This window comes from Rhinopithecus bieti, unplaced genomic scaffold (assembly GCF_001698545.2).
Source record: "Rhinopithecus bieti isolate Rb0 unplaced genomic scaffold, ASM169854v2 scaffold_55189, whole genome shotgun sequence".
In the NCBI taxonomy this organism is placed as follows: Eukaryota; Metazoa; Chordata; class Mammalia; order Primates; family Cercopithecidae; genus Rhinopithecus; species Rhinopithecus bieti.
The window spans coordinates 651,712-673,148 of NW_016821812.1; the positions used below are offsets into that span (position 1 = coordinate 651,712).

At 41.0% G+C, this 21,437-nt stretch overlaps 1 protein-coding gene across 3 annotated transcripts in view; it reads right to left on the minus strand.

The window, feature by feature from the left end:
* The window catches only part of MCF2L2 (MCF.2 cell line derived transforming sequence-like 2), a 256,218-nt gene that overhangs the window by 21,854 nt on the left and 212,927 nt on the right, over positions 1–21,437 (minus strand). For 2 of the 3 annotated variants that reach the window (XM_017860626.1, XM_017860624.1), the window contains 5 exons: positions 20,276–20,344; positions 16,497–16,622; positions 7,896–8,111; positions 6,496–6,588; positions 6,244–6,322 (listed from right to left, as the gene is read on the minus strand). In XM_017860626.1, coding sequence (XP_017716115.1) covers positions 6,244–6,322; positions 6,496–6,588; positions 7,896–8,111; positions 16,497–16,622; positions 20,276–20,344 — 583 coding nt within the window. The remainder of the gene's footprint in view (positions 1–6,243; positions 6,323–6,495; positions 6,589–7,895; positions 8,112–16,496; positions 16,623–20,275; positions 20,345–21,437) is intronic. The other variant, XM_017860625.1, reaches the window with a different exon arrangement.

Below are 21,437 nucleotides of genomic sequence, written 5' to 3' on the forward strand. Positions count from 1 at the left end.
TAGCTGGAAATGGGGGGGGGCCCCTGTAATCCCAGCTACTTGGAAGGCTGAGGCGGAAGAATCGCTTGAACCCAGGAGGCAGAGGTAGCAGTGAGCTGAGATTTCACCACTGCAGTCTAGTCTGGGCTACAGAGCAAGGCTCTGTCTCAACAAAGAAAGAAAGAAAGAGAAAGAACAAAAGAAAGAAAGAGAGAGAGAAAGAAAGAAAATAGCTCTTCCTGAGGAAGCCAAGATACTGACCTTACTAGACCAATACTTTAAATGAACTATTTTTACATGTTCAAGAAGTTAAAGGAAATCAAATAGAAAGACTAAAGGAAAGTAAAAGAACAAATCCTCATTAAATAGAGAATATAAATATTTGTTTTAAAGGACCAAACAGATATTCTAGATTTCAAAAGTATAATAATTGAATGAGAAATTCACTAGAGTGGCTAGGTAGCAGATCTGAGTAGGCAGAAGAAAGTATGAGAGAACTTAGATATAGGTTAATTGAAGCTATCCAGTCTGAGGAAGAGAAAGAAAGAGGAATGAAGGAAAAATGAATAGAGCCTCAGAGACCGCGAGATACTTTCAAGCATGCTAATAATGCATAATGGCAGTCTCAGAAGGAGAGAGGGGTAAATGGGCTAAAATAATATTTAAAGAAACAATGGCTGAATATTTCCCAAATTTGATGAAAAACATTAATCTATACCTTCAAGAAAGTGTATAAACCCCAAAAAATATAAATTCAAAGAGATCAAGATCCGCACCTAGACATATCATAAACTGTCAACAAAGACAATGAAAGAATCTTGAAAGCAGCAAGCATACAGAAGGACTCTTCAGTAAGATTAACAGCTGATTTCTATCAGAAATCACAGAATCCAGAAGGCAATGGCATGACATATTCAAAGTGCTTAAAAAAAAAAAAAAGAGTGTCAACAAAGAATTCTATACCTAAAGGCAATTTATTTTCAACAACGATGCCAAGACCATTCAAAGTGGGCAAAGAATAGTTTTTTCAATCAATGGTTCTGGGACAATGGATATCCACATGTAAAAAAATGAACTTGGGTCCCTAATTCACATCATATACAAAAATTAACTCGGAATGAATCAAAGACTTAACTGTAAGAGGTAGAACTATAAACTCTTTGCAAAGAACACTATCAAGAGAGTAAAAAGACAATGCACAGTATGGGAAAAAATACTTGCAAATAATATATCTGATAAAAGTCCAGTATCCAGAATAACCATAAAATGACAAGTCAATTAAAAAATATACAAAGGAGTTAATAGACATTTCTACAAAGAAGATACACCAATGACCAATATGCATGTTAAAAGATGCTCAACATCACTAGCCATGAGGGAAATGTAAATCAAAATCACAATGAGATACCAGTACATGCCCACTAGGATGGCAATAATAATGATAATAATAAGGTTAATTTTTTTTTTTTTTGAGACAGAGTCTCGCTCTTGTCACCCAGGCTGGAGTGCTGTGGCTGGATCTCAGCTCACTGCAAGCTCCACCTCCCGGGTTCACGCCATTCTCCTGCCTCAGCCTCCCGGGTAGCTAGGACTACAGGCGCCGCCACCTCGCCCGGCTAGTTTTTTGTAGTTTTAGTAGAGACGGGGTTTCACCGTGTTAGCCAGGATGGTCTCCATCTCCTGACCTCGTGATCCGCCTGTCTTGGCCTCCCAAAGTGCTGGGATTACAGGCTTGAGCCACCGCGCCCGGCAATAATAAGGTTATTATAATGAACAATAAAAGTGTTAGTAAGGAAATGGAGAGAATTGAACCCAACTATTATATTGCTGGTGTGAATGTGAAATGGTGGTATTGTTTTGAAANTTGAGAGTTTTAGCATGAAGTGCTATTGAATTTTGTCAGAGGCCTTTTCTGCATCTATTGAGATAATCATGTGGTTTTTATCTTTGGAGAACACTGGAAATTAAATGATGGCTTGCAGCAATCTGGAGAGCATTTATTCAAGGAAAATGGCTGTGTCTCAGTATGAACAGTGAGCTTTTTATCTTGCCCTATTTCTATCCTTCCCTTCCTTGGGGGTAGCCTTAGAAATGAACAGCCTGCAATGATAGTGAAAATCAGCAGTCTGGCAGCCATGGGAGGGGCAGAACAGGAATGGGGGACCTACGGAGCCTCAGTCTTATAGAATTATCATTATTTGACCTGTCCAGGGGTTTCTAGGAATACCCCACCTGCAAGGCTGTCTTTATTAGGCCTGACTCCGAACTTGCCCAATGTGAAAAGTCTTTTCCCCAAAGGCCTTTGTAGAAAATGATTACAGGCAATTGTTTAACTTCTTGGTTGCTTGAGGTATTGGTTAACAGTGGGGCAAACATGGGCTAATCAAGAAATTTAAAAGGGAAAGCTCAGGAATAAGATGCTCATAGAGGCTTGTAAAGGCTCCAAAATATTTGTGAGACTCTAGAAGACCATGCACACATTTCCTGTGAATATGTTCAGGACAGATCTGAGAAGGCCCCATGATCTTACCTCTGGCTTATCTTGATGATCTGCACAGACAGAAAGTGAAGGCTAGGCTAGAACTGTCAAGTGCCAGGCTGAGTGAGAAGGTGTGCCCTAATGTGCACACAGAGCCCCGTGGCAAAGACTAGAAGACTTATTGGTTTCAGGTGTTTAAAGAAATCTCTGTCGTGTCATTAGTATTTAAATCACTAAGCTAACTGAGCACAGGCTTCAATGGCTGCACATAAATACAGACTTCACAGAATTTGTTTAGAAAAGTCACCAAAACAAACAACAATAAACAGTAACAACAACAAACAGGAAAGGTGGGAAAGTCCAATTTCCAGAGTTGCTACATTATGTTATTTAAAATGTCCAATTGTAACAGAAAATTATGAGACATATAAAGAAATAAGAAAATGCAGTCTATACCCAGGGAAAAAGCAAAACCAGTCAACAGAAAATGTTCTGAGGCCGGGTGCTGTGGTTCATGCCTGTAATCCCAGTACTTCAGGAGGCTGAGGCAGGCGGATTACCTGAGGTCTGGAGTTCAAGACCAGCCTGACCAACATGGTGAAACCCCATCTATACAAAAAAAAAAAAAAAAAAAAAAAAAAACAAAAATTAGCTTCGGACAGGTGTGTGCACCTGTAATCCAGCTACTTGGAAGGCTGAGGCCGGAAGAATCGCTTGAACCCAGGAGGCAGAGGTAGCAGTGAGCTGAGATTTCACCACTGCAGTCTAGTCTGCTACAAGAGACAGAGCAAGGCCTGTCTCACAAAAAAGAAAGAAAGAGAAAGAACAAAAGAAAGAAAGAGAGAAGAGAAAGAAAGAAAATAGGCTTCCTGAGGAAGCCAAGATCTGACCTTACTAGACCAATACTTTAAATGAACTATTTTTACATGTTCAAGAAGTTAAAAGGAAATTCCAAATAGAAAGACTAAAGGAAAGTAAAAGAACAAACCTCATTAAAATAGAAGGTAATATAAGATATTTGTTTTAAAGGACCAAACAGATATTCTAGATTTCAAAAGTATAATAATTGAATGAGAAATTCCACTAGAGGTGGCTAGGAGCAGATCTGAGTAGGGCATGAAAGAAAGTATGAGAGAACTAGATATAGGTTAATTGAAGCTATCCAGTCTGAGGAAGAGAAAGAAAGAGGAATGAAGGGAAAAAAATGAATAGAGCCTCAGAAGACCCGCGAGATACTTTCAAGCTGCTAATAATGCATAATGGCAGTCTCAGAAGGAGAGAGGGGTAAATGGGCTAATAATATTTAAAGAAACAATGGCTGAATATTTCCAAATTGTGAAAAACATTAATCTTACCTTCAAGAAAGTGTTATAAACCCCAAAAAATATAAATTCAGAAGAGATCAAGATCCGCACCAGACATATCATAAACTTCAACAAAGACAATGAAAGAATCTTGAAAGCAGCAAGCATACAGAAGGACTCTTCAGTAAGATTAATCAGCTGATTCTATCAGAAATCCACAGAATCCAGAAGGCAATGCATGACATATTCAAAGTGCTTAAAAAAAAAAAAAAAGAGTGTCAACAAAGAATTCATACCTAAAGGCAATTTATTTTTCAACAACGTCCAAGACCATTCAAAGTGGGCAAAGAAAGTTTTTTCAATCAATGGTTCTGGGACAATGATATCCACATGTAAAAAAATGAACTTGGGTCCCTAATTCACATCATATACAAAAATTAACTCGGATGATCAAAGACTTAACTGTAAGAGTAGAACTATGAAACTCTTTGCAAAGAACACTATCAATGAGAGGTAAAAAGACAATGCAACAGGATGGGAAAAAATACTTGCAAATAAATATTGATAAAAGTCCAGTATCCAGAATAACCCATAAAATGTGACAGTCAATTAAAAAATATACAAAGGGAGTTAATAGACATTTCTACAAAGAAGATACACCAATGACCAATATGCATGTTAAAAGATGCTCAACATCACTAGCCATTGAGGGAAATGTAAATCAAAATACAATGTATACCCAGTACATGCCCACTAGGAATGGCAAAATAATAATGATAATAATAAGGTTAATTTTTTTTTTTTTTGAGAACAGAGTCTCGCTCCTGTCCCCAGGCGGAGTGCCTGTGGCCTGGATCTCAGCTCACTGCAAGCTCCACTCCGGGTTCCACCCATTCTCCTGCCTCAGCCTCCTGGTACAGGACTACAAGGCGCCGCCACCTCGCCGGCTAGTTTTTGTAGTTTTTAGTAGAGACGGGGGTTTCACCGTGTTAGCCAGGATGGTCTCCATATCCCTGAACCATCGTGATCGCCCTGTCTTGGCCTCCCAAAATGCTGGGATTACAGGCTTGAGCCACCGCGCCCGCAATAAGAAGGTTATTATAATGAACAATAAAAGTGTTAGTAAGGAAATGGAGAGAATTGAACCCACTATTATAATTGTGCTGGGTGGTGAATGGTGAAATGGTGGTATTGGTTTTGAAAGATTTTTGAAGTCCTCAGAAAGTTAACAAAAGTTACCATATGTCGGCAATTCACATACATACACCCAAGGAAAATTGGAAATAAAGATTCATACAAAAATCTGTACACAAATATCCATAGCAGGTTTACTTACAGTATCCCAAAAAGGGGAAAAAACCCCAACTGCCATCACTATGAATGGATATAACAAGATGGATATCCATACAATGGACTGTTATTCAGCATAAAAATGTATGAAGTACTGATAGATATACAACATAAATGAAACTTAAAAAAATAGCCAAGTGAAAGAAGCTAAGACAGAAAGGGCCGTATATGTAATGTGGAGAGGAAAATCCAAATAGAGACAGGAAATACATTAGTGATGCCAGGGGCTAGGGAAAGTGAAAGATAGAGAATGATTGTAATTGGTACAGAATTTTTTTGTTGGGAGAGAGTTACAAAATATTTTGGAAGTAATAATAGAAATTACGTTGTTAAATATTTTAAAACAAAAAACCAGACGGGCATGGTGGGCCTCACGCCTGTAATCCCAGCCACTTTGGAGGCCGAGCAGGTGGATCATGAGGTCAGGAGATGGAGACCATCCGCCAACATGGTGAAAACCTGGTCTCTACTAGAAACACAAAAATTAAGCCAGACGTGTGGCCGCACCTGTAAGTCCCAGCTACTCGGGAGGCTGAGGCAGGAGAATCACTTGAACCCGGAAGGCAGAGGTTGCAATGAGCCTAGATGGCGCCACTGCACTCCAGCCTGGGCGACAAGAGCAAAAACTCCATCTCAAAACAAAACAAAAAACAAAAGTAAAAAGTAAAAAAAAATAGAATTAGACTAGGGATGGTTACTGAGCCTTGTGAATAGTCTAAAACCCACTGAATTGTATACTTTAAGACAGTAAATTTTATGGTATGTTAATTATATCTTGATGTTTTAAAAAAGTAGCACAGTGTCTGAAAGGTAGTATTGGCCATTTGAATCTCTGTTAACATTTTCTTGGGTGGCCTTCAGATTTTTGATTAAGAAGTTGACCTTGGCAATTAGGTGGTGGGGGGAACACAACCAAAAGGGACAAACCAGCACAACCACACACAATCACACAACCCCTCCACCTCCACCACAGTCGAAAGCAAGCACAGGTGTTTCCAGGGACTGTGAAAATGTGGCCACATTTGTTTTCCCAGCAAACCATTTTCTTTAACAATATCCCCAATTTGCATATCCCCCACTGAGCTGAAATCAGTATAACTCTACAGGCGAAAGTCAGCAGGGGTAACCTACCTGTAATATTATTTTGTTGTTCCATCAATAATTTACTTATTTCTGAAAACCAACAGTCTCTGATTTCTTTTGAAGCTGCCTGCAATTACACATAAGAAAACACTATGAGTATAAGACTACCCTGAGTATTAATTGCAGAGTTTTTATTCTCCCAGTGACCGTTAGAATAATGAGATAGAAAACACTCGTCAAGTTGTGGGAACACAATAAGGAAAGAGTAGAGGAGACCCATGGGGAAGGCATGAGCTTTACCTGCAGGATGTATTTCTCAAGTCCATTTCGACTGGCAATTTCAAACTTTCTATGGCTCCCCCTTCCAAGCTGGCGAATTAAAAGTGTCGTCAACTATTATAAAGAGGGAAGAGAAATGTTCTATACCATCGTTTTCTGATTTTAAAATAGTCCCTGTCAATCACTCTAATCCTTTCTATCCCTGACAGCTCTCTTCTTTCATCTTCCTTTCAAGTTTTTGCTTTCCTCTCTTAATCACCCCAAGACAGCATAAAACACAATCTGGTACAGTATCTTCTGTCTCATCTGCTTCAGAAGGTAACACAGACTGTCAACTTTCCACTGTATCTTTCTGCAGGAGGCACTGCAGCCCTCAACCTTTCAGTGAAGAGACCATTTCTCCTTCAACACCTGTTTTACAACTTTCTACATAATAGTAACTGAACAAGGATCCATTAAGAAACATAAGCAACAAGGCCAGGTGTGGTGGCTCATGCCCCTGTAATCAGTCCTGTAATTCCAGCACTTTGAGAGGCCTAGGTAGGTGGATCACCTGAGGTCAGGAGTTCGAGACCAGCCTGACCAACATGGGGAAACTCTTTCTCTACTAAAAATACAAAATTAGCTGGGTGTGTTGGTGCGCACCTGTAATCCCAGCTACTCGGGAGGCTGAGGTAAGAGAATTGCTTGAACCAGGGAGGCAGAGGTTGCAGTTAGCCAAGATCATGCCATTGCACTCCTGCCTAGACAACAAGAGCAAAACTCTGTCTCAAAAAAAAAAAAAAAAAAAAAAAAGAAAAGAAAAAAGAAAAAAACATAAATAACAAAGGCTACTATGAACAAATTAACAGCTTTAATCACAAGAGCATAAATGTATAGGTGTGTGGCTCCCATATGTGTGTGTGTGTGTGTGTGTACCTGATAGCTAACTGGCTATACAGATAGCTAAACAGATTCTAAACAGGCGAGAAAACAATGCTTGGTGTGGGCCTGGGTCCCTTAGACCCCAAGGTCAGGACAATGCCTACACTTAGACACAAAGATGCACCACTGAGAAGGGCAAATCTAAGATGAAATCCAGTCCATGTTCTCACCACTATGCCTTTCACCTCTCTTTCACCTCTTTGCCTGGAGGAAAGAGGGTACTTTTACTAATTAGTTTGTCCAGACCAGCTACCAGACAGTCTTTTTTCTCTAGTACAAAGGCATCTCCTATGCCAGCCCTGGCCCTGTCTAGAGACTGATTGTAAGCTCTGACCCTGGAGTCAGACAGACCTGGGTATGGATTCTAGCCGTGTGGTGTGGTATTTGGCAAGTTAACTTCACCTCTCTGCACTGTAGCTTCCTCATCTGTAAAATGAGGAAACAATCTCTCTGTTTCTGCACAGGGCAACTCCCAGATGCAATAGGACTCCCTTTACCTTCATGGCCTTCTTGAAGCTGTAATGAGGAGACAATCCCTGGTCCCCAGGCTCCATTCGTATCTTACAGAACACTATTCCCCTTTCAAATAGGTAGATTTGCCTCTGGCTGGGCTTAAATCGAATCAAATCCTTCATTTTATAACGATCCTTGTGAATTGTCCAGACGCTGAAAGGGCCGTGCAGCAACAGTTTGCCTAGTTTTCCAATATCATCCTTTTGGAAACACACATACAGGAAAAGAAGCTGTAAAATTACTTGACAGAGAAAGAAGCCTTTGTGGCCTGTTTTCAAATTTTAGAAAGCATGCTTCTTTGAAGTTTACAATTCTAACAGTGCTATTCAGGCTGATCTGTCACTAAATCAAACCTACAATTTTGTGAGCTTCACTGAGTGTGGCACTGTTTAGTTATACAAGGAAATCAATTCAGCTATGAAAGGTAATGCTACACGTAAAGAATGCTAGAAATACTTGAGCTAGAGATAGGGGCTGTGATATTTTGACTCAGTTAATTTTTAACTAGCAGAATTCAATTTCCTCTGCACTATGTTTGATACATGACAGTCTCCTTCAAAGGGACAAGAAATTAACATTTCAGTTATGTCCAGGAGAGACAGAATTTTGGCTGCATTATGGACCCATGAGCATCTGTGTGTTCCATCTGCATCCTAACTTCTGCTTCAGGTATATGAGAATCTGAGAACATGAAGCTTTTTCTGAAAAGAGAAAGTTTAGTATGATCTAATCTTCATTACATTGTAATGGAAATATTAACTGCATTCAACTCTGGGTTTTTCAGAGTGAGTCAACAGTGCCAAGATAATACCAAATGACAGTTAAAAGTCTGTTTGACTCTAGGTATATACTGAGTTGCCTCTCTCTCCACCAGCAAGGCTGCCTTTGTCATATGTCTGGTTGAAAGTCCAAATGAGATGACCCTGCCTTCTCTGAGCTCTCTTCAAAAGACAGTGGACTAAGACGAGCTGGGAGTGAGACATTTTATCTGGCATTTTTCAAAACTTTGATTGCTTAAAGCAGATAAGAATTCATTTCCCTGAATAAAAACACCAAAAGGAACAAATTATTTGAAGGGGACAAAGACAAAGAAACCTCCCTAAGTGACCTCTAGTTGAGATCAATCCTTATGATTCCTGAGTTAATACCGGAAATACGTACTCCATTCATAATGCATTGGGCATTTTTATAATTTATAGTTTATATGTTAGGCAAACTTTAGGTATTTTTTTTTTTAAAAAAGAATTGACTTAACTTCTGAAACATTAAAAGAAAAACTTCAAGAGCAATAAACTCTAGTCATTTCTATGGTGTCTATGGCGTTATTTTCTATGTTAATTTTTAATTTTCTTCTTTGGAAAATTTATATATGTCGACTGCGGTGAATAAAACCCTCAAACTTCCAGCAATGAGGCCTTCTTTCCTAAAAGCCAATGCTCCTGTTCTGTGTTAACAGTTCACCACATTCCAAAACAGAAGGGTGGATAGGCCCATGAGGACCCTGGAGAATTTTTTCACTCTATCTGCATCCATCAAGGACCCACTTAAATGTAATCACTACAGACCTTAGTGATTGCTTTTTCCTTTAAACCCATTCAATTCATACTCAGTATCGACATAAATAGTGCAGGAAGTATGTTTTAGTAAAAACAACTGGTAGAAGTAGATACTTAATATTTGCTGCATAAACAAATGTTATCAGCACAGGTTGAGCATCCATAATTTAAAAAATCTGAAATCCTCCAACATCTGGAACTTTCTGAGAACCAATATGACACTGGAGGTGAAAAATTCCATACCTGCCCACATGTGATGGGTGGCAGTCAAAACACAGTCAAAATTTTGCTTCACGCACAAAATTATTTTTTATTCATTTATTTTTTTGAGATGGAGTCTTGCTCTGTTGCCCAGGCTGGAGTGCAGTGGCGCAACCTTGGCTCACTGCAATCTCTGTATCCTGAGTTCAAGGGACTCTCCTGCCTCAGCCTCCTGAGTAGCTGGGATTACAGGCGTGCATCACCATGCCCGGCTAATTTTTGTATTTTCAGTAGAGCCGGGGTTTCAGCATGTTGGCCAGGCTGGTCTCGAACTCCTGATCTCTGGTGATCTGCCCGCCTTGGCCTCCCAAAGTGCTTGGATTACAGGTATGACCAACTGCACCCAGCCTTCATTCACAAAATTCTTTAAAACATGTAAAATTACCTTTAGTCTAACTGTATAAGGTATACATGAAACATAAATGAATTTCGTGTTTAGACTTGGGTTCCATCCCCAACATAACTCAATACGTATATGCAAATATTCCAATCCTCCTCTAAAAAAGAAAAGTCCAAAACACTTTTGGTCTCAAGCATTTTGGCTAAGGGATATTCAAACTTGTAGTTTCTATCTTACAATGTATTCACTCTCTACCTCACTTTAAACATTTGACACATCTTAGAGAAATACATACAGTATAGGCAGATAGAAAATAACTGAGAGAATTAGGGTGAAGAAAAAACAAAGAAGTTGGGAGCTTGGCACCTGCCTGTAGCCGCAACTACTTGGGAGGCTGAGGCAGGAGGATCACTCGAGTCCATGAGTTGGAGACCAGCCTGGGCAACATAGGGAGATCCCCATCCCTAAAAATAAAGATAATAAATCAGATGAACTGTTCCAGAAGGTGTAGAAGATGAAAGAAAAGATGAAGAGGTTATATGTAAAATGCATATAATAAAGTCGTTTAAACTTGCTGCAGACTTGGCTCTGACTTTCTAATAGCAATACAGAGGGAAACATGGTGAATGATGTGATTTATTGTGTCTGAAGACATACACAAACAAGTTGTTCAGGAAAAGCACAGCTATTCCTGTTAAGCTATAAGAAACATTTCTCCCAATGATATGTTGTCACTGAGCAACATCCTCAACCACGCTCTATGTTAGAAAGAGGAACATGTTTTAGGTAAAGCTGCTCATAAGAACACATGTAGTCAGTGTGGAGGCTCAGCTGTCAAAGTAATTCTAGAAGAGGCTAGGATGATGGGGGAAGGGGAGTAAGTCCAGGTGTCCTCTCTCTAATGACTTGTGGAAGATGGGGTGACATGAGTTAAGGCATCCGCAAGTCTACAGACTATTACTATAGAGGAAACAGCCCCAACCAGAAATGCCCAAGAGGCAGCCTCAGGCAGCTAGGTTTGTGCTTTATTACCTCTGAACCTTCCTTCTCACCCCATCCACAGCCATGCTGCTGTACCTTCATAGGCAAGTTTTGAGGTTCTCACAGACATGAGATTTTGGGGCAACACTCTTCAACCCAGTACAGGGGCATCACTGAACGAACTCCTTGGATAAATCAGTATTCCCTCACAGTGATGAGTATTTTGCTTCCTGTCCCCTACTCCCAAGCACCACTAAATGCCAATAAATAAATACTAGGGAATGCCAATAAATAAATAAATACCAGGGAACACGTATCTGAAAGAGGTTGTGCAACGTGGCCTCTGACCTTGAGATCAATTACAGTCTAGTTGGAAAGAAAAGGTACACATGATGGAAAAGGTCATTCTTGTTCCTACTCAGGGATGTGAATTCAGAGAGGCACCAGCAGCTGACCGTAGGGCCCCCAGCATAAAACAATGTGCCAGGGGTTGGAGGTGGCAATGTGGTATCTCCCTGAAATGAAGAAAACAGGAGGATGCAGTGACCAGCAGGAGATGGGGCTGTGAGATGCTTTAGGGGAAAGCAGGCAGTGGAATAAACAAAAAGGAAACAACTATGAAGAAGGTGAGTCATTAGAAATTATGAGGAAGAGGAAGACACTGACGGAAGGGAAGAAAACAGTGAGTAGGTGGTAAGAGGAGGGGCGAGCAGGCATGTGGGTGCACTTGACACATACAGGCAGGGCACACGGGTAAGAACCCCTTTTCCCTCCCCAGGCCCAGGCCCCAGAGCTGCTGTGGATCCCAGGTTTGTTCAGTTCCCATCTCCACGAGCCTGGCTTTGCCATCGTGACTTCTTGAGACGCCGCAGGTCACCTTTCCAGTAAGCCCATTATCACCGGAAGTGACTGGAGGGAGTCGCTGGGTCTTTCAAGTCTGGCAGAAACATATGGGCGCATATCCTCTGGGTCATATTGCACAATTGTTCTCAGACCACACATATGACGGGATTGCCCATCTCCACGCCCAAGGTCCAATCTCCAGCGGGTGAGCACATGCCCTACGCGGTGCTGATGAAGAGCAGGCACACATGCTTCACTGTCATCACGGTGTGTGCTGTGTGGAGCTACTCCGCCTCCAACAGGAAGCTGCAGGGACATTCCCTGAGCAGGAGCAAGAATGACCTTTTCCGTCATGTGTACCTTTTCTTTCCAACTAGACTGTAATTGATCTCAAGGTCAGAGGCCACGTTGCACAACCTCTTTCAGATACGTGTTCCCTGGTATTTATTTATTTATTGGCATTCCCTAGTATTTATTTATTGGCATTTAGTGGTGCTTGGGAGTAGGGGACAGGAAGTAAAATACTCATCACTGTGAGGGAATACTGATTTATCCAAGGAGTTCGTTCAGTGATGCCTCTGTACTGGGTTGAAGAGTGTTGCCCCAAAATCTCATGTCTATGAGAACTTCAAAATATGACCTTATTAGGAAAGAGGGTCTTTGCGGATATAATTGGTTAAGATGGGGTTGCACTTGGTTAGGATGGGTCCAAATCCAATGACTAGTGTCCTTATCAAAAGAGAAAACAAAGAAATGGAGACGCACGCTGAAGGAACAGCCATGGGAGGGCAGAGGCAGAAATTGGAGTAGGGCAGCTGTCAGTCAAGGAACTCCAAGAATTGCCGGCAGTCACCGGAAGCTCGGAAGAGGTAAGGAAGGATTCTTCCTGAGAGCCTTCAGAGGGAACGTGGGCCTGCTCACACCTTGACTTTGGATGTCTAGCCTTCAAAACTGTGAGAGAATGAATTTCTGTTGTTTGAAGTCAAGTAGTTTTTGGTTCTTTGCGACATCAGCCCTAGGAAACGAATATACTCCCAACTGTTTTCCACTAGTAACAAAGAAGTGTGGCCATGTCACACGGTGTGTGGAAGAACCTGATGGTTGTGAACTCAGAGACGGAACATACGGGCTACCTCAAATGAGCGAGTGATAAGTTAGATGGCCTCCTCTGTACAAGAAGTGATAGCAAAATCAATTAGTAAATGCTACCATTTTCATGCCTGGGCATTCTGTAGGTCAGAGCCCTGATACAAGGATTTCAAATGTGACTATATTGGCCAAATGAAGAGTCTGGCTGAGAGACTGAATCTAGGGAAGCTGTCCTCAGGAAGAGCTTCTTTTGGGTGCCCACGTTTCCATTCCTGGTAGTAAGAGTTAATGTGACTGTCGCAAACTTATTGCACAAAGAAGCAGGAAACATCTGTATAAATGGATCCACACAGAGCCTGAGTCCAGAAATGAAAAGCAGAAGCTGTTGGAGCCTGTGATTACAATAGCCAGGGGCAAAAAGGTTTCTTCCTTTCCAGCCTGAGCAGGTCTCCATATAACTTACCACTAGGGCTGTTTATTCGGCATCTGCTGGGCGCCAGGCACAGTGCTTGGTGCCTTACCCATCATTTAATCCTCATTTACTCCCGGCAACCGCCTGCGATACAGGTATTATGGGGGAGGGGCGGAGGGCGGAATGAACAAGATACTTTGCCTGGGTCACTAGGATTATTTACTTAGCCCTATCTCTGCAGCTAACACTGGTAAGGAAAGAGGAAACTGCAATAGAAATAAAATCCTGGCCCTAGCCCACAATGAACTTGGAATACAAATACATCCTTTAGTGGTTTATATAAATTTGTTTCAAAAAGGAAGACTGTTTCATTCAATCTTTACAATTCAACTTTGGAGCTTGTCCCTGGCAAGTCAGAATTTGAATGCATCTCTATTATGCATTGGATTTGAAAAAAACCTTTTTTTTTTTTTTTTTTTGCAAATGCATAGAAGAAAATTATATCTCAGTGTTCCACAAAACAAACTTCTTTGGAAAAGAATTTTAAACTTCTGTGATTAAGTTAGACCCAGGACTAACTGAGTATGCATAAAAAGGAGAAAATATAAATATCAGGAGGGATTTTTTTCTAGTTGCGTTCTAGTTGTTTAATTGTGATAATTTAATTATCACATTCAATTTCTTTCCTTTATAAAACCAGGTTAATATTAAATTTCAAGCAGAGACACTAAGAGGTTAAACTCTGGATTTAGCCATGCATATAGCATGTGATTATAAACACCTGTCATAAAACTCTACAAAATGGAGACAAAGAGTCTCAGAATCATTGTTAGTCAACTCTAATCAGAATCAGATAAAGAGTGGAATAGCACCCTGGATAGGAAATGAACAAAAAATAGTCCAAACTGACAGCCATGTAATCTTGAGTGAGTTAACTCTTCTTCCATGGATCTTCTTTTGAATCAGAAGGTTGAAAATTCCAATGCCTACTCCTCCATAATTCAACAGGATTATACAAAACTGTCAGGAGAAATCAGCTAATGTATTAGATGTAAAAGTAAGTTAAGTCTTAGAAAAGGTACCAAAAAGCATCTGGCAAAGGCACAGTTCTGAGGACACATGGTCAAAAAAGGTCCTTTGCTTTGCGTGTAAAATCTCCAAATTCTATAAGCTGGTACATCCTATTTGCACGCAAACTAGCTTGGAATGCAATTAAGGCAGAATATTATTTCCTCATGTTTTAACCATTCTTTTCTCACAGCCTCCTCCTCCTATGTTATTTACACTAAGAGTTTCCTGCTCTGTGTATCATTTCCAGGACATTCATTAGATTCAGGGAAATGAAATTTAATAGGGGTGGCTAACACATGATTCAAGATTTAAAAAAGAACAGAAAGATGCCCCAAATTGACCTAACAAATTGTTCCCTTGACTTTCCTTAGCCGAAGAAGGAAGAATTATTACCGAGAAAATGATCCTTACACACAACGTAACCCTACTCTGCAGTTTATGCATATCCTCTTGAATCACGCATCAGTCATCAGCAGAGGCACCTTGGAGTCCCAGGGGACAGTAACAGCATCATGGCTGGGATCACAGGGTGTGGGGCTAAGTTTCTGAGATCTAGGCCCAAGAAATCCCAGCATGGGAAGTAAAAACGTCTCATTTTTCGGACCTTAATAACTTTCATGGTTTGATTTATGACAAAGAAAGAAAAGTCATTTCCTCTACCAAGACCTCATACATGGTATGTTCAAAACCAGACAAAAATGAAAAGAAAAAAAAAGGAAAAAGTATAATATAATCACAAGTGACAAAAAAGCAGAAGAAGGGGTCACAGAGAGGTGATGTAAGAAGAACTTGGCCTGGCACGGTGGCTCTTGCCTGTAATCCCAGCACTTTGGGAGGTGGAGACAGGTGGAACATGAGGTCAGGAGTTCGAGACCAGGCTGACCAACATGGAGAAGCCCCGTTTCTACTAAAAATACACACACACACACACACAAAATTTAGCTGGGCATGGTGACGGGCGTCTGCAATCCCAGCTACTCAGGAGGCTGGGGCAGGAGAATCGCTTGAACCTGTGGGCAGAGGTTGCAGTGAGTCAAGATTGCGCCATTGCACTCCAGCCTGGGCGACAGAGCAAGACTCTGTCTCAAAAAAAAAAAAAGAAGAAGAACTCAACCTGCCATTGCTGGCTATGAAGCCATGAGCCACGGAGCGTGGGTGGCCTTTTTAAGCTGGAAAACTCAAGGAGACAGATGCTCGTCTCCACAAAGGAAAGGAAACACCTTAATTTTAGCCCATGAGACTGTGTTGAACTTCTGACCCTGGAACTTCAAAATAATAATAAAAATGAATTTGTGCTGCTCTAAGCCACCAAACTTATGGTAACTTATTATGACAGTGAAATAAAACAAATACATCTGAATCAAAATCTAGAGTACTTCAAAGTAAAAAACAAAACAAGTCGAATATTAACTATGCTCCAGTCTCAAAGAGATCATACAGTTATACGGGATGTTTTGCCTGGAATGCCTGGAACCAGCCTGGTCCGGATTAACACTGATGCTGGAGCTCAACTCCCCCGTGTTGGCCTCTAAATGCATCTCTTGGGTTTTCATTAGACTATTTGGATTAAGGCATGTACACTGTATACTTTTGGGGCCTCTTCTGGGATCTGTGATATAAAATTGGGGCAAGAATATAGGACCTGTTTCCAAAATACTTTTCTCAGAGAAACTCTGAAACAAGAAAACAAATCTTTCACTATTTTAACAATGCCACGAGTTAGAAAATAAATTGCTCCTCCAGGACTTTTCCTCTGCTCATTTATGTTATGGCCCTTGACTTTCTGGTTTGTCTAGACAGTGGGTCAATCCCACATTCAGAACCCTGAGGAATAAACCCAAGATTCCTGAAGATGCCAAGGGACTGCTTGGAATCTCGTAGCCTGGGTTTACTGAGCGATTTAGGTGACTTTCCTCAGAGTTCAATTTCTTTACCATAGATGATCTCTCTGACTTTGCCAGAGCATTTCCTTGCTGTGTAGTATTGCACCTGCCTTTTGTGTGAGATGCTCTAACGCTGCTATGGAACATACCGGACATTCAGTCACTGCTGCTAGGTCCACAGCCAACTCACAGGACTTGATCAAATCCTCTATCACTGCCAAAGCTTGTTGTAGTTCAGCTGAGAATGCTGAAGCCTTGGTTCTCTTTGGCCCATGCTGTGGAAAACAAATGCCTTGTTGGAAATCAAAAGTATACAATCTGGAAAGCAAAGAAGGAAAACAGGACAGAGATGAGGAGCCAGGGATCCAGCCAACCCTGACTGAGAATGGTGGATATTGATCTGTCTCCCTGCTCCCAAAGCATGTTGGCTAAAGATGCTTGTGGTTTAGGTATATGATATAGAGACAAGCAAAATCATCCACTTCTGTGCATTGTACTAGTGAAGAATGGAGTTCATAAATCATGGAAATTATATTCCTGCTACATAAGAAACATATAGAACTCAGCTTTTTTTTTTTTTTTTTTGAGAGAGAGTTTCACTCTGTTGCCCAGGCTGGAGTACAGAGGCACGAACTCGGCTCACTGCAACCTCTGCCTCCTGGGTTCAAGCAATTCTCCTGTCTCAGCCTCTTGAGTAGCTGGTATTACAGGTGAGCACCACCATGCCTGGCTAATTTTTGCATTTTTAGTAGAGACAGGGTTTTGCCATGTCGACCAGGCTGGTCTCGAACTCCTAACCTCAGGTGATCCGCCCCCCCTTGGCCTCCCAAAGTGCTGGAATTACAGGCATGAACCACTGCGCCTGGCCAGAATTCAGCTTTTTTAAAGCACGGAAAAACCTAGCTCCTTTTAAGTAGGCTTCTCTCTCTTTTATACCCCTATTCCCTGGGGCTTATTGAAAAAAAAAAAACCAAAAAAACCATATGACCGGGCGCAGTGGCTCACGCCTGTAATCCCAGCAGTTTGGGAGACTGAGACAGTCAGACAATCAGAGCACTTGAGGTCAGGAGTTTGAGACCAGCCTGGCCAACATGGTGAAACTCCATCTCTACTAAAAATACAAAAATTAGCTTAGTGTGGTGGCGGGCGCCTGTAATCCCAGCTACTTGGGAGGCTGAGACAGGAGAACTGCCTGAACCCAGGAGGCAGAGGTTGCAGTGAGCCCAGATTGTACCATTGCACTCCAGCCTGGGTAACAAGAGCGAAACCCTGTCTCAAAAAAAAAAAAAAAAAAAAAAAAAAAAAAATTGGCTGGGTGTGGTGGTGTGTGCCTATAATCCCAGCTACTCAGGAGGCTGAGGCAGGAGAATTGCTTGAACCCGGGAGGCAGAGTTTGCAGTGAGCCAAGATTGCACCAGTGTACTCCAGCCTGGGCAACAAAGTGAGACCTTGTCTCACAAAAAAAAAAAAAAAAAAAAAAAAGACAAATAAAAAGAATACAATCTGAGTATCATATTCCTGTATTTAATGTGAAAGCTTTATTCCTATGGGTAAAATTATACTTAAAATCATCCCAGAGGAGGACATTTGTAAACCCCTATAGAGACAAAGAACTCCACAGAGACTGCTATGTGGAAATTTACTAATGATTTACATGTAAAAGCCATAACATCATATTTGCACACTGAATCTCCCCTGACTCTGTTCTTCCTTCCTCCACTGTCCCTGGCCCTCCCTATATTGCACCCCATTACAGATTTGCACACTGAATCTCCCCCGACTCTGTTCTTCCTTCCTCCACTGTCCTTGGCCCTCCCCATACTGCACCACCATTACAGATGCCAAAGAGATAAGCCAGAGCTCTGTACCTCCCAAACATAGAGACTCAGCATTCAGCGGAAAAGCAGTAACTAATTAAAGAGATCAATGTTCCAATTATAACCACAGTGACATTTAGGATGTGATTGGGATGACTGTTTCAGCTCAAAAGGCTTTTGCATGGGCTTGCGGTATTTTATCTCCCTGCTACCAACATGCTGTATTTATCTGTTACCTGGTAAATACACATAAAAAAAATTTTGGTTTATTCAATGTATTTTTTTAACATCTCAATTTCTACAATAAAGAACAGCTAGCCCCTTTGCTGCTCCCCATCTAGCCCTGACTCTTTTTGTGCTCTACAGCACAATGTAGTCAAAGGGTTTAATATTGTCTTAATCTATGCAGAAGCACTGGGTATTTGCATCTTTGGATGAGAGACATGAGTCACGGGGCTGATGAATGGAACAGATCATGCTGCTGCCTCTGAACAACGTACCATGGATTCGTCGCTTCTCATTCATAATAAAGAAACTTCACTTCTTGGTAAGACTACAGACTCTCACCTGAATTTATTTTAACATCATCAGTAAGGGATTAAGAGTTCTTGGCAGGGCGCAGTGGCTCATGCCTGTAATCCCAGCACTTTGGGAGGCCGAGGGCGGTGGATCACGATGTCAGGAGTTCAAGACCAGCCTGGCCAATGTCATGAAATCCCATCTCTACTAAAAATACAAAAATTATCCAGGCGTGGTGGCGGGTGCCTGTTATCCCAGCTACTCAGGAGGCTGAGGCAGGATAATAGCTTGAACCCGGGAGGTGGAGGTTGCAGTGAGCAGAGACCATGCCATTGCACTCTAGCCTGGGCGACAGAGCGAGACTCTGTCTCAAAAAAATAAACAAATAAACAATTTTGTTTTTAAATTCTTATACCAGGCATCTTTCTCCTTACCTAACACTGAATGCTCAGTTTCCTTTCAGATCCTCACCTGTTCCTATGCCCCTTCCTTCCACTAACCCTCCTTCACAAAACATGAGGTGGCTAGGGTTTTGAATTGTATAATATAGGTTTCAGAAAAATCCTTAAAAACATTATTAAACTCCTCTAACTAGCTCCTCTTGCTCCCGGCTGTAAAAATACTACCTGTGTCCTGAGCTGCTTCTGTTTTCAAGGGGTCCTTGTCGTCCATTCTGAGCAGAAAGGGCATGCAAATGACTGACCCATGAGACATGTCTCAAGTGTTTCTTGCTAAAACTAGAATATTCTATAGAAAATGGAAGAGAAACCCCACTGCTAAACCACAGATTTCTTTCCAACCTGGTGTGGTCACAGTCACCATTTCTTCTAAGGGAACTTTGGCAGACTCTTGGAGTTCACAGACACACACACACACACACAGAGGAGAACAAGGCATAACACATACAAATTAGATACACTAAGAGGTACAAAGAAGAAAACATAATCCTACCATTCAGGAAAACCATAGCAGACATTTTATCATATTTATTTACTTCCAGTCTTTTATGTATGCATTTTACGTATTTGCTTAATTTTGTTCCCATTAAAATTTTTTTTGGCTGGGCGCGGTGGCTCACGCTTGTAATCCCAGAACTTTGGAGGCCGAGGCGGGTGGATCACCTGAGTCAAGAGTTCGAGACCAGCCTGGCTAACATGGCGAAACTCCGTCTCTACTAAAAATAAAAAAATTAGCTGGGCATGGTGGTGGGCACCTGTAATCCCAGCTACTTGGGAGGCTGAGGCAGGAGAATCGGTTGAACCCGGGAGGTGGAGGTTGCAGTGAGTCAAGATTACACCATTGCACTCCAGCCTGAGCAACAGAGTGAGATTCTGTCTAAAAAACAAAAAAAAAATTATGTGGAAGAAAGAAAATATATTACCACTTCCCTTTGGGCTGCAAATCCCTACTTTAAAATTGCCTTTGATTTTTTTTGTTTTTTGTTTTTTCTTGACTATGAGTTATAGGATACACACTGTTTTAGGAAATCTAGATAATGAAGATCACAAAGTAAAATTGCTGTAAATCCTCTGACCCATAGACAAACACCATTAACAATCAGTTATATAAATGTAATATTTAATATCCAGTACCTTAGCCGAGCCTCCTAGTTCACCTGGGTCTAGCTCCATATCTTCAGGAGACTCGAAATCCAGCAGACCCTGCATTAACCCAAAAGTCTTGTTGAAAATTAAAATGTAGATTGCCATCAAAATGTAGATTGTCAACAAAATCTACTGTGCAAACTATCTGTCACCAGTGCTAAGCTGACTGAGAATGTGTGTAAATGTGTAAGAGGGAAAGAATAAATGATGTATTTGGCACAGGGTTCTTTCCACAAACCTAGAATCATATTGTACACACGATTTTGTAGACTGCTTTTTCTCATTCAACAATATCTCATGAATATTTTCCCCTTATATTTTTCTAAAACATGGGCTTTGATTGTGGTAGTGTGTTATATTTTATAGATAAACCATAATTGAATTGTAGTCCCCCTTATCATTAAACATTTAGGTTTAACAATATTTTTTACTATAATAATGATAATAACTTTTGTGCATTTTTCTTAAAGCTAAATTCCTAGAGTGGAATTGTAAATGTTCATAGTTTTGAGGCATATTTCCAAGTTCTTCACAGAAGGACTGTGTTCCTGCCAGCTGTATAGGAAAGCCTGTCTCACCAGCCCCTAGCCTACAAGGGGTAGTACCATTTAATAAAAAATCTTTAACAATTGAATGAAAAGAGAAATCCTACCTCACTGTTGTTTTATTTTGACTTCCTTAGATAACTAGAGGTGTAGAACTTTTTTAAAAAAATGTTTGCGACTAGTGGTGTTTATTCTTATGCAAACTGCTATGTTCTTTGCACATCTTTTTATTATAATTTCCAAGAGCACATGATTCATTAAGCATACTGACCATCGTTACATATTTTGTTCACATTTTCCCCAACGTTTCATGAGTCTTTGTCTTTAATGGTATAAGCTATCACTGATCACCCTCTCCCCAAGACCCTATGATCCTTTCTAAAGCATGAGGCAATCAGTCCAACATTCATGCTCGTGTCAAGCCAGCTCATGTGTGGCAGAAGCAAAATAAGCTCCGCCCCTGGGGATAGAGAAGGTCCTCGATAGCCTGAGCTGGTTTCACAGGCACCAGCAAGGTGAGCTATGGGGACGCTGCTCTGGTCTGCCTTGGGTCGCCCCCACAATTCCTCACAGACCCCCGCGAAATATTTTGTAGTAATTCTATC